The 14586-nt window shown below is 40.4% G+C and overlaps 2 protein-coding genes across 2 annotated transcripts; both read right to left on the bottom strand.

The window, feature by feature from the left end:
* Nucleotides 1-6554: 6554 nt before the first annotated feature.
* Nucleotides 6555-10979, bottom strand: gapdh (glyceraldehyde-3-phosphate dehydrogenase). The gene is made up of 12 exons (XM_087813288.1): nt 10939-10979; nt 10658-10697; nt 9787-9886; nt 8796-8902; nt 8655-8745; nt 8176-8291; nt 8035-8116; nt 7826-7977; nt 7673-7751; nt 6972-7055; nt 6819-6916; nt 6555-6750 (listed from the first exon to the last, which is right to left on the bottom strand). Exons 2-12 carry the CDS (start codon nt 10678-10680, stop codon nt 6681-6683), a joined length of 1002 nt encoding a protein of 333 aa, XP_087669414.1. The 5' UTR covers nt 10681-10697; nt 10939-10979; the 3' UTR covers nt 6555-6680.
* Nucleotides 10980-12463: 1484 nt separating this feature from the next.
* Nucleotides 12464-14043, bottom strand: nppcl (natriuretic peptide C-like). Its single transcript, XM_087813287.1, has 3 exons — nt 13958-14043; nt 13031-13149; nt 12464-12959 (listed from the first exon to the last, which is right to left on the bottom strand). Exons 2-3 carry the CDS (start codon nt 13127-13129, stop codon nt 12687-12689), a joined length of 372 nt encoding a protein of 123 aa, XP_087669413.1. The 5' UTR covers nt 13130-13149; nt 13958-14043; the 3' UTR covers nt 12464-12686.
* Nucleotides 14044-14586: the final 543 nt, after the last annotated feature.

The raw sequence follows: 14586 nt of genomic DNA, 5'->3' as shown, positions 1-14586 counted from the left end.
TAAGATACGATATATTCAGTTAAGATACGATATATTCAGTTAAGATATGATATATTCAGTTAAGATACGATATATTCAGTTAAGATACGATATATTTAGTTAAGTTACGATATATTTAGTTAAGATACGATATATTCAGTTAAGATATGATATATTCAGTTAAGATACGATATATTCAGTTAAGATACGATATATTTAGTTAAGATACGATATATTTAGTTAAGTTACGATATATTTAGTTAAGATACGATATATTCAGTTAAGATACGATATATTCAGTTAAGATATGATATATTCAGTTAAGATACGATATATTCAGTTAAGATACGATATATTCAGTTAAGATACGATATATTCAGTTAAGATACGATATTTAGTTAAGATACGATATATTCAGTTAAGATACGATTTATTCAGTTAAGATACGATATATTTAGTTAAGATACAATATATTAAGTTAAGATACGATATATTCCGTTAAGATATGATATATTCAGTTAAGATACGATATATTCCGTTAAGATACGATATATTCAGTAAAGATACAATATATTAAACTTACGATACGATATATTAAACTTACGATACGATATATTCAGTTAAGATACGATATATTCAGTAAAGATACAATATATTAAACTTACGATACGATATATTCAACTTATGATACGATATATTCAACTTACAATACGATATATTCAGTTAAGATACGATATATTCAGTTAAGATACGATATATTCAGTAAAGATACGATATATTAAACTTACGATACGATATATTCAGTTAAGATACGATATATTCAGTTAATATACGATATATTCAACTTACGATACGATATATTCAACTTATGATACGATATATTCAGTTAAGATACGATATATTCAACTTACGATATGATATATTCAGTTAAGATACGATATAGTCAACTTACGATACGATATATTCAGTTAAGATACGATATATTCAACTTATGATACAATATATTCAACTTACAATACGATATATTCAGTTAAGATACGATATATTTAATTAAGATACGATATATTCAGTTAAGATACGATATATTCAGTTAATATACGATATATTCAACTTACGATACGATATATTCAGTTAAGATATATTCAATTAAGATACGATATATTCAGTTAAGATACGATATATTCAGTTAAGATACAATATATTTAGTTAAGATACGATATATTCAGTTAAGATACGATATATTCAGTTAAGATATGATATATTCAGTTAAGATACGATATATTTAGTTAAGTTACGATATATTTAGTTAAGATACGATATATTCAGTTAAGATACGATATATTCAGTTAAGATATGATATATTCAGTTAAGATACGATATATTCAGTTAAGATACGATATATTCAGTTAAGATACGATATATTTAGTTAAGTTACGATATATTTAGTTAAGATACGATATATTCAGTTAAGATACGATATATTCAGTTAAGATATGATATATTCAGTTAAGATACGATATATTCAGTTAAGATACGATATATTCAGTTAAGATACGATATATTCAGTTAAGATACGATATATTCAGTTAAGATATGATATATTCAGTTAAGATACGATATATTCAGTTAAGATACGATATTTAGTTAAGATACGATATATTCAGTTAAGATACGATTTATTCAGTTAAGATACGATATATTTAGTTAAAATACGATATATTAAGTTAAGATACGATATATTCCGTTAAGATATGATATATTCAGTTAAGATACGATATATTCCGTTAAGATACGATATATTCAGTAAAGATACAATATATTAAACTTACGATACGATATAATAAACTTACGATACGATATATTCAGTTAAGATACGATATATTCAGTAAAGATACAATATATTAAACCTACGATACGATATATTCAACTTATGATACGATATATTCAACTTACAATACGATATATTCAGTTAAGATACGATATATTCAGTTAAGATACGATATATTCAGTTAAGATACGATATATTCAGTAAAGATACGATATATTAAACTTACGATACGATATATTCAGTTAAGATACGATATATTCAGTTAAGATACGATATATTCAGTTAATATACGATATATTCAACTTACGATACGATATATTCAACTTATGATACGATATATTCAGTTAAGATACGATATATTCAACTTACGATATGATATATTCAGTTAAGATACGATATAGTCAACTTACGATACGATATATTCAGTTAAGATACGATATATTCAGTTAAGATACGATATATTCAACTTATGATACAATATATTCAACTTACAATACGATATATTCAGTTAAGATACGATATATTTAATTAAGATACGATATATTCAGTTAAGATACGATATATTCAGTTAATATACGATATATTCAACTTACGATACGATATATTCAACTTATGATACGATATATTCAGTTAAGATACGATATATTCAACTTACGATATGATATATTCAGTTAAGATACGATATAGTCAACTTACGATACGATATATTCAGTTAAGATACGATATATTCAACTTATGATACAATATATTCAACTTACAATACGATATATTCAGTTAAGATACGATATATTTAATTAAGATACGATATATTCAGTTAAGATACGATATATTCAGTTAATATACGATATATTCAACTTACGATACGATATATTCAGTTAAGATATATTCAATTAAGATACGATATATTCAGTTAAGATACGATATATTCAGTTAAGATACAATATATTTAGTTAAGATACGATATATTCAGTTAAGATACGATATATTCAGTTAAGATATGATATATTCAGTTAAGATACGATATATTTAGTTAAGTTACGATATATTTAGTTAAGATACGATATATTCAGTTAAGATACGATATATTCAGTTAAGATATGATATATTCAGTTAAGATACGATATATTCAGTTAAGATACGATATATTCAGTTAAGATACGATATATTTAGTTAAGTTACGATATATTTAGTTAAGATACGATATATTCAGTTAAGATACGATATATTCAGTTAAGATATGATATATTCAGTTAAGATACGATATATTCAGTTAAGATACGATATATTCAGTTAAGATACGATATATTCAGTTAAGATACGATATATTCAGTTAAGATATGATATATTCAGTTAAGATACGATATATTCAGTTAAGATACGATATTTAGTTAAGATACGATATATTCAGTTAAGATACGATTTATTCAGTTAAGATACGATATATTTAGTTAAAATACGATATATTAAGTTAAGATACGATATATTCCGTTAAGATATGATATATTCAGTTAAGATACGATATATTCCGTTAAGATACGATATATTCAGTAAAGATACAATATATTAAACTTACGATACGATATAATAAACTTACGATACGATATATTCAGTTAAGATACGATATATTCAGTAAAGATACAATATATTAAACCTACGATACGATATATTCAACTTATGATACGATATATTCAACTTACAATACGATATATTCAGTTAAGATACGATATATTCAGTTAAGATACGATATATTCAGTTAAGATACGATATATTCAGTAAAGATACGATATATTAAACTTACGATACGATATATTCAGTTAAGATACGATATATTCAGTTAAGATACGATATATTCAGTTAATATACGATATATTCAACTTACGATACGATATATTCAACTTATGATACGATATATTCAGTTAAGATACGATATATTCAACTTACGATATGATATATTCAGTTAAGATACGATATAGTCAACTTACGATACGATATATTCAGTTAAGATACGATATATTCAGTTAAGATACGATATATTCAACTTATGATACAATATATTCAACTTACAATACGATATATTCAGTTAAGATACGATATATTTAATTAAGATACGATATATTCAGTTAAGATACGATATATTCAGTTAATATACGATATATTCAACTTACGATACGATATATTCAGTTAAGATATGATATATTCAATTAAGATACGATATATTCAGTTAAGATACGATATATTCAGTTAAGATATGATATATTCAGTTAAGATACAATATATTTAGTTAAGATACGATATATTCAGTTAAGATACGATATATTCAGTTAAGATATGATATATTCAGTTAAGATACGATATATTTAGTTAAGTTACGATATATTTAGTTAAGATACGATATATTCAGTTAAGATACGATATATTCAGTTAAGATATGATATATTCAGTTAAGATACGATATATTCAGTTAAGATACGATATATTCAGTTAAGATACGATATATTTAGTTAAGTTACGATATATTTAGTTAAGATACGATATATTCAGTTAAGATACGATATATTCAGTTAAGATATGATATATTCAGTTAAGATACGATATATTCAGTTAAGATACGATATATTCAGTTAAGATACGATATTTAGTTAAGATACGATATATTCAGTTAAGATACGATTTATTCAGTTAAGATACAATATATTCAGTTAAGATACAATATATTCAGTTAAGATACAATATATTCAGTTAAGATACGATATATTCAGTTAAGATACGATATATTCAGTTAAGATACAATATATTCCGTTAAGATACGATATATTCCGTTAAGATACGATATATTCAGTTAAGATACGATATATTCAGTTAAGATACGATCAGCAAGAATGAGAAACATATACAAATAGTATTTATTAATAGAAGTTTTAACAAATAATTAAATGTAAAACATTTATTTCATCATTAAAAACCTGCTCAGATCTACAGTAAATATATATAAAGTGTCATCATTGGCTCTGCTGTCCTCTGGCTCAGCTCATTTCTCCTCACCCTGACAGAGACTGAGAGGTGCTGATCCTCATCCCTGCCGTGAGTCGAGTGAACGCATGAATCCTGCAGTCGATCATATGTTTTTAATCTTACGTCAACTGACCCACAAACTTCCTACAAGCGAAGGATTATTTCACAAATCAGGCTCGTGTTTGTTGATCCTGAAGATCCTGAAGATCCTTCAGATCCTTCAGAGCTGAGGAGCAGGTTGTCGGTTCAAGTCCTTCAGCTCACGTTGAAATGAAGAGACTTTTTCTTCCTTCTTGAATCTGGATTAAATGAACATTTCAATGAATATTTCCCAGAGTATCGTGGAATCATCTGCTCCGTCGTCCAGTTGGTGCTCGGAGCAGAGCGTCTGCAGGACCGTTGAAGGGTAGAAGCCCCGGGACGGATCCACGGCTCAACATCATTGAGCGACAGACGGATGAAGATGTCGCTCGTGAGAGACCAGGATCGGAGTCAAGATTAGAAGTGATGTCGACTCACCTCGTCGTCAGTCCAGGAACGTCTGGAGTCAAATAATAATAAGAATCTGGACTCTTTGAATCCATTCGTGTTCGCGATCCGTCGTCAAATCATAGAAGCATCCAATGATCGAGCAGCTGGAAACACACACACACACACACACACACACACACTCATAAAAGCATGAACACCAACACACAAGTGAAAGCTCACACACACACACACACAGTTATTGGATCAGGGTTGTCGACTCGACTCACACCTGAACCGACACACAATCAAGACTGATTCAAGTACACAATAAAAACCAAGAAAACATTCAAACAAAATCTGCTCGACAACAGCTGAAACATTTTCATGATTGTTGTGTATTTGTGTTGATCCTTCATGTGTGTTGTTGTGAGTGTGTGTCCAGAACGCCTTTGGCACGAATGATAAAAGCCTCATATTGAGCCATGATTGTCGAGTTGCGTTAGTCACGCTGTGTTGTGTGTGTGTGTACATGTGTATGTGTGTGTTGTGTGTGTGTACATGTGTGCGTGTGTGTTGTGTGTGTACATGTGTGTGTACACACAGTTGTGCAGATGTTTGTGTTCCTCGATATTTTATGATTTTGTTTTTAAATAGTTTGTTTTGAGAAAAAACATTTGAAGTGAAATAAGTTGAATCGTTGAACCAGAAGAAGTAACATCTGAGCCGCAGAAGATCAACGTCATGAAGATACAGGATGAGATTTAAGCTTCGTTTCCACTGTGAGGAACATCCTGAAGATCAGGAGGAACATCCTGAAGATCAGGAGGAACATCCTGAAGAACATCCTGAGACTGCTGTGGATCATAACGGAGCAAACATTCACTTTACAAGGAGCTGCTGTGGAAATAAAAGGCTTCTAAACTGGAGTCACTTGAAGGTTCATCTTGATGGACGTGAAGTTGTTGGAACGTTGAGTCACTGATCAAAGCTTCTGGAATCATCTGAAGATCGAACATCTTTGGGATTAACGCGTCCTTGAAACCATCTTCAGGTGAAGCTTCACATCATGTTTCTCTGAGGAGCACGAGTGACCTTTGAACTTCACTTCCTGTCAAGGACGTTCACTTCAGTAGAAACATCTTCGTTCCTTTTGCTCTTCACTGGGATGTGTGTGTGTGCGTGCGTGTGCGTGCGTGTGTGCAACACATGCATGTGTAACACACGTGTGTGTGGACAGCGTTGTGTAGTTGAAGCGACACTCTAGTCTCACAAACAGGACTTTATTGTGATCTCACTTCTTCAAGATACAAAAACTTTGTCATTGAACTTTCCTCGCGGGCCCGGGTGGGCGGGGCCGGGGTCAGAGGTCAACCGAGTCTGGGGTTCAACTTCACTCCTTGGTGGCCATGTGAGCCATGAGGTCGCACACGCGGTTGCTGTAGCCGAACTCGTTGTCGTACCTGGGTGAGGGTCAGGTGAGGTCATGAGGTCACATGAGGGTCAAGAGGTCACGAGACCCGGGACTCACCAGGACACCAGCTTCACGAAGTGGTCGTTGAGGGCGATGCCGGCGCCAGCATCAAAGATGGAGGAGTGGATGTCGCTGTTGAAGTCGGTGGAGACGACCTGGAGACACGTGACGTGAAGATTCAACACGGAACACGCGTGACCTGAAGCTCACCTGGTCCTCGGTGTAGGCCAGGTAGCCCTTCATGGGCCCTTCAGCCGCGGCTTTCACCACCTTCTTGATGTCGTCGTACTTAGCCTGAAGAGATGCATGATGGGAACAAATCAGAGCCAATAGAGCGGCTTTGATGTGAACATGGAGGATTCCACGTCTGGACGGAACCGGTCATGTGACTGGACGGAACCGGTCATGTGACTGGACGGAACCGGTCATGTGACTGGACGGAACCGGTCATGTGACCGGACGGAACCGGTCATGTGACCGGACGGAACCGGTCATGTGACCGGACGGAACCGGTCATGTGACCGGACGGAACCGGTCATGTGACCGGACGGAACCGGTCATGTGACCGGACGGAACCGGTCATGTGACCGGACGGAACCGGTCATGTGACTGGACGGAACCGGTCATGTGACTGGACGGAACCGGTCTTGTGACTGGACGGAACCGGTCGTGTTACTGGACGGAACCGGTCGTGTGACTGGACGGAACCGGTCGTGTGACTGGACGGAACCGGTCATGTGACTGGACGGAACCGGTCATGTGACTGGACGGAACCGGTCATGTGACTGGACGGAACCGGTCAGGTATTTCAAAACTTTAGTTTTAAACACGTTTCAAAGATTCATGTTGAGAATGTTATTGAAACGTTTGTCAATAAAGTTCGAAGGCGAATCATCAGTAAAGCGTCTCACCGGCTTCTCCAGGCGGACGGTCAGGTCGACCACGGACACGTTGGGCGTCGGCACTCTGAACGCCATGCCGGTCAGTTTCCTGCGGAGAGACGCGATTGGTCGAGAGGCGCAGAGACGCGATTGGCCGAGAGGCGGCGAGCGCCAGACACTGACCCGTTGAGCTCGGGGATGACCTTGCCCACGGCCTTGGCGGCGCCGGTGGAGGCGGGGATGATGTTCTGGCTGGCGCCGCGTCCGTCCCTCCACAGCTTTCCAGAGGGTCCGTCCACCGTCTTCTGCGTGGCGGTGATGGCGTGCACGGTGCTCTGAGTGACAGATGACAGGTCAGCCCCCCCTCAGTGACGCCGGGGTCGCGACCTCACCATCAGACCCTCCACGATGCCGAAGTTGTCGTTGATGACCTTGGCCAGCGGCGCCAGGCAGTTGGTGGTGCAGGAGGCGTTGCTATGGAGACAGAAAGGTCAGCGAGGTTCTGGGCGACGGGTCACATGGTCTGGACTCACCTCACGACCTTCAGGGAGTTCTCGTACTTCTCGTGGTTCACGCCCATCACGAACATGGGGGCGTCGGCGCTGGGGGCGGAGATGATCACCCTCTTGGCGCCGCCCTTCAGGTGAGCCTGACAGGTGTCAATCAAAGGGTCAAAGTGTCAATCAGAACAATTTACTGTGAAGTTTGAGAAAAGTTTTGCTTTTATCGTTTTTGTTCGCGTCAACGTTTGAATAAAGTTTTAACAAATTCAATTTTTTTTAATTAACTTTAGTTTCTTCACATAAAACCAAACATTTCTTTCAGAAAAACATCGCCCCCTAGTGACTCGTTAGCTTAGCATCATCTAAACTGTCAAAACATTTGAACCCTGGTCATGTGACCCACAGGAAGTGAGGTCACACAGAGAAAGGAAGTGAGGTCACACAGAGACAGGAAGTGAGGTCACACAGAGACAGGAAGTGAGGTCACACAGAGACAGGAAGTGACTCACAGAGGCCTTCTCGATGGTGGTGAACACACCAGTGGACTCCACCACGTAGTTGGCTCCGGCGTCGCCCCACTTGATGTTGGCGGGGTCTCTCCTGCAGGGGTCAGAGGTCAGAGAGCTCCAGGGCGGGACCTTCACACTCACTCTTGGAAGATGGTGATCTTGTGTCCGTTGATGACCAGCTTGTCTCCTTCCATCTTGACCTCGCCCTTGAAGCGCCCGTGAGTCGAGTCGTACTTGAACATGTAGACCTGCAGACACGAGTCACTGGAGTCACTAGAGTCACTAGAGTCACTAGAGTCGAGTCACTAGAGTCACTAGAGTCACTAGAGTCGAGTCACTGGAGTCACTAGAGTCGAGTCACTAGAGTCACTAGAGTCGAGTCACTAGAGTCACTAGAGTCGAGTCACTAGAGTCACTAGAGTCGAGTCACTAGAGTCACTAGAGTCGAGTCACTAGAGTCACTAGAGTCGAGTCACTAGAGTCACTAGAGTCGAGTCACTAGAGTCACTAGAGTCGAGTCACTAGAGTCACTAGAGTCGAGTCACTAGAGTCACTAGAGTCACTAGAGTCGAGTCACTAGAGTCGAGTCACTAGAGTCGAGTCACTAGAGTCACTAGAGTCACTAGAGTCGAGTCACTAGAGTCACTAGAGTCGAGTCACTAGAGTCACTAGAGTCGAGTCACTAGAGTCACTAGAGTCGAGTCACTAGAGTCACTAGAGTCGAGTCACTAGAGTCACTAGAGTCACTAGAGTCACTAGAGTCACTAGAGTCGAGTCACTAGAGTCGAGTCACTAGAGTCGAGTCACTAGAGTCGAGTCACTAGAGTCGAGTCACTAGAGTCACTAGAGTCGAGTCACTAGAGTCGAGTCACTAGAGTCGAGTCACTAGAGTCACTAGAGTCACTAGAGTCGAGTCACTAGAGTCACTAGAGTCACTAGAGTGGAGTCACTAGAGTCGAGTCACTAGAGTCACTAGAGTCACTAGAGTCGAGTCACTAGAGTCACTAGAGTCACTAGAGTCGAGTCACTAGAGTCACTAGAGTCACTAGAGTCACTAGAGTCACTAGAGTCAGAGTCGAGTCACTAGAGTCGAGTCACTAGAGTCACTGAGTCGAGTCAGAGTCAGACGCACCATGTACTCCAGGTTGATGAAGGGGTCATTGATGGCCACGACCTCCACCTTCTGGGACTGAAAGGCTGCACGAGTCACCAGACGACCGATGCGACCGAATCTGAACAAACGTTTCAATCCATGAAGTTCCATTCGTTCATCAAATCATTTAATTCAATACAAATGTTATAAAAGTGTCTCCAGACCAAAGCAACAGATCTCAGATCTGCTGGATCGTCTCGTGATCCACTGAAGGTTTGATCAGCAGCTCTGAGATCTGTTGCTTTGGTCTGGAGACACTTTTATAACATTTGTATTGAACAATATTTTTTTAACTATAGAAACAATTGAAAATATTAAAATAGATTTAAATAATAAATGTTAAATTAAAACAAGTTCAAAGTTCAAATAATTAAATCCAATCATTTAAAAATGTAAACGTTGGTGAAGCTCGAGGTTCAACTTAAAGGTCGAACGGCATGTGTTCTGAGAGAAGGGCAGAGTTCAGGGGGCGTGAGGGGCGGGTCACAGGGGGGCGGGGTCAGGGGGGCGGGTCACAGGGGGCGGGGTCAGGGGGGCGGGTCACAGGGGGGCGGGGTCAGGGGGGCGGGTCACAGGGGGCGGGGTCAGGGGGGCAGTGAAGCAACAGCTGAAGTTACTCTTTAACCAACGAGTCCAGAATCTACACTTTGTCCCGAGCGAGTGCGTCTGCGGCTGATAAAGGATCCGAACACAGATAGCGAGTCCAACAACAACCCTGACCCCCCAAGAGGACCCGCACCCCTGCAGGTCAAAGGTCAGCTTCCATTCTTCGTCCACAAATAGACGACACACGAGTCGCGACAAAGAGCCGAAGATTAAGAGTCGCAGGAATAACTCGAAACATTCTCACCCGTTGATGCCGACTTTGACCATCTTGATGCCGTGGAGTCCTGAGGAGAGTTAGAGCTGTCAATCATCTGTCAATCATCTGTCAATCATCTGCCAATCATCTTCAAACACTTCAGATGCAGGTGAAAACTGCTCTCATTCAATCCTTACTTTAGGATCAAACGTTTGAATGACTTCAAGCAGCTGCTAATATGGACTGACAGCGACACTGATTGACAGCTGTCAGAGTTGAAGCTCAAATCAAAGAAAAGCGTCAGATGATCAGAAAAAGAGAAACGTTACCGTTCGTGAGACGTTCAGTGGATCCTGACTCGGGTGTGAGTGACGGCGACGACTCCTCGACTCTCTTTTAATGAGCCTGGCCCCGCCCCCTCCGTGACGTCACGCCCTGGCCCCGCCCCCTGCTGAATGTCAAGGTCACGCCGCAGCCACTGGCGAGGCCCGGAACCATGTGCGCTGGGCAGAGACGACCCCCGTGACCTTCAGCGCCGCGGATCAAATCTCCGACTGACATTTCGAGCCTAAAGAGCACGACCCTGCGCCGAGGCCGACCTGTCAATCACTCTTTGTTTTTTTATCAGAAGTTTCTCCTGAAGACACATGAGGTCAAACGAGGGTCACATGACCTGAAGATTCATCACCGTTTCCACGTGGAGGCAGGTTCAGGATGACCTTTTGACCTTTGGGAGGAACATCACGAACCTCCTGATAAGACTCTTGCACTGCAGCGTTGAACCCCGGCTGACTGGGACACTTGAGATTATGAACAAAGACGTGAAGAAAGTTTTGTTGAAGCTTCACAGACGTGTCGCACAACAGCTGATAGCATTGTGTCGCTGCATAGCTGCACTATCTACACACACACACTTGTATCTACACACACTTAGACACAGACACACACACTTGTATCTACACACACTTAGACACACACACACACACTTGTATCTACACACACTTAGACACACACACTTGTATCTACACACACTTAGACACACACACTTGTATCTACACACACTTAGACACACACACTTGTATCTACACACACTTAGACACACACACACTTATATTTACACACACTTAGACACAGACACACATACTTATATCTACACACACTTAGACACAGACACACACTTATATATACACACACACTTATACACAGACACACACCAGTGTACAGACTTTTATACACACAGCTACACACACCAGTGTACACACTTACATATACAGATACACATATATACACACACCAGTGTACACACATACACACCAGTGTACAAACTTTTTTACACACATCTACACATACCAGTGTACACAATTACATATACAGATACACATATATACACACACCAGTGTACACACATACACACTAGTGTACACACTTATATACACAGACATACACATGGGTATGTACACACAATTATATATAGACTAGTGTACACTCATGTACTTATATACATGCACACATACACACAGGAACTTATACAAACTTGTGTACTTGTATATGCACACACACACACTCATGTACTTGAACACACTCACAGTAAAGGTCGTTCTAAGTTTAGCAGCAGCTGTTGATCTCATTGCTGCTCAAACCTTTGAATTAACGGCTCAGATGAACATCAGCGACACCTGTCACTCAACACCTGAGAGTGACGTCATCCTCGTCTCCTTGAACTGATCAATAGTTGAAATAGTGAATCAGATGTTAGTGATCAGTTCAGACCCACAGCGCCCTCCTGTGGCGGGAAGAGGAACTGCAGCGTCGTGCGTGATGAAAGACTCGTTCTGTACGACAACAGTTGAAGAATCGAACTGAACAGCTTTTATTGACACTTGCATCATGCGGGTCACACACAGGAAGTCACGATGATGTCATCAGACACACAGGAAGTCACGATGATGTCATCAGACACACAGGAAGTCACGATGATGTCATCAGACACACAGGAAGTCACGATGATGTCATCAGACACACAGGAAGTCACGATGATGTCATCAGACACACAGGAAGTCACGATGATGTCATCAGACTAGCAGCCCAGTCCGCTCATGGATCCGATCCGGTCCAGTTTCAGGCCGAAGCAGCCGCGGTTCCATCCGCGCCGGGAGCGCTCAGACTCCGCCCCCTTCTGAGCGCCCGCCGCCCCGCGCAGCAGCCGCAGCCAAGGAGACTCCGGCGGCGCCGACTCGCTGACCTGGTCGTGGTCCGGGTCGTGGTCCGGGTCGGGCGGAGCGTCCAGCAGGTGCTCCAGCTGGTCCAGGGTCAGCAGGTGGTTGTAGTGATCCAGGAAGTTCTCCAGCAGCTGCAGGAGTCGCCATGGAGACCATGAGTCACGTGACGTCATGTGACATCACCCCCCCCCCCCCCCCTCACCTGTGAGGCGTCCGCGGGTGTCTGCAGAGGTCGAGACTCGGCGACCTCTGACCTGGTCAGCAGCAGCAGAGCGACGCACAACAGAGCAGGAGCGAACATGACGGCAGCAGAGACGCACACTGACACACACCACACTTTTACTTTCATGCATTTATTCGTTTTTATTCATTTGTATTTGTTTGTTTTTACTGTATTTATTTATGTTTGTTTTTATTGTATTCATTTGTGTTTTTTATTGTATTTATTTGTTTTTATTTATGTTTTTTTTTATGTATTTATTTACGTTTTTATTGTATTTATGTTTGTTTTTATTATATTCGTTCATTTTTATTGTATTTATTTATGCTTTAATGCATTTGTTTGTTTTTATTGCATTGTTTGTACTGTATTTATGTTTTTAGTTATAAATGTTGTTTTTATTGCATCGTTTGTTTGTACTGTATTTATGTTTAGTTATAAATGTTTTTATTGCTGCTGCACTAAAGATCAACAGTTAAATCGTTTTCTTCTGATGCTTCAATAATAAAATAGTAATTCATGATAATGAAGGACGTTCAAACAAACACTAAAAAGCTATACATGAGAAAATAGCTCGTCTGAAGATTTATTTAAAAACCTTTTACATCAATTTATTTCTAATGTCATAAGATTTTTAATCTTCTTAAGATAATAAAGTATATTTATGACATTGTTTTCTAGTGTAAATCAACACAAAGATGTTTTATTATCTCGTCAGATAAGATAAATTCTACCTTTATTTACATCAAGTTTAAGTAAAACAATGTATTTTCTGTTGAAAATAAAAAACATTGATTCTAGAAACTCAGTAAAATAATTCCAATCACTTCAAGAGAAACATGTGATAAACAAAGGATCTCATGCAACAATCAAAGGTTCTGCTCGAACACAAACGCGGGTCAGACTCACCGGGTCGGGCTCAGCTCTGGCGTCTGCGAGACTCGTCTTCAGACTCCAGGCTCACGGCACCTGCAGAGCATCTCTCTCAGCTCAGGCTCCGCCCCCTGATCCGCCGTCCTCTCAGCAGCCGCTGGACCCGTGTCGTCACCGGTCCAGGTTCTGAAGGTCAGACCCGTGTCGTCACCGGTCCAGGTTCTGAAGGTCAGACCCGTGTCGTCACCGCAGGAGGTCCAGGTTCTGAAGGTCAGACCCGTGTCGTCACCGGTCCAGGTTCTGAAGGTCAGACCCGTGTCGTCACCGGTCCAGGTTCTGAAGGTCAGACCCGTGTCGTCACCGGTCCAGGTTCTGAAGGTCAGACCCGTGTCGTCACCGGTCCAGGTTCTGGAGGTCAGACCCGTGTCGTCACCGCAGGAGGTCCAGGTTATGGAGGTCAGACCCGTGTCGTCACCGCAGGAGGTCCAGGTTCTGGAGGTCAGACCCGTGTCGTCACCGGTCCAGGTTCTGAAGGTCAGACCCGTGTCGTCACCGCAGGAGGTCCAGGTTATGGAGGTCAGACCCGTGTCGTCACCGCACCAGACCCGGTTCTGGAGGTCAGACCCGTGTCTCCCGGCTCGGTTCCAGATGTTAGGGACCATCTG

The sequence above is a fragment of the Callionymus lyra genome, chromosome 17, assembly GCF_982586985.1.
Source record: "Callionymus lyra chromosome 17, fCalLyr1.hap1.1, whole genome shotgun sequence".
In the NCBI taxonomy this organism is placed as follows: domain Eukaryota; kingdom Metazoa; phylum Chordata; class Actinopteri; order Syngnathiformes; family Callionymidae; genus Callionymus; species Callionymus lyra.
This window is presented reverse-complemented; position numbering and strand designations above follow the sequence as displayed.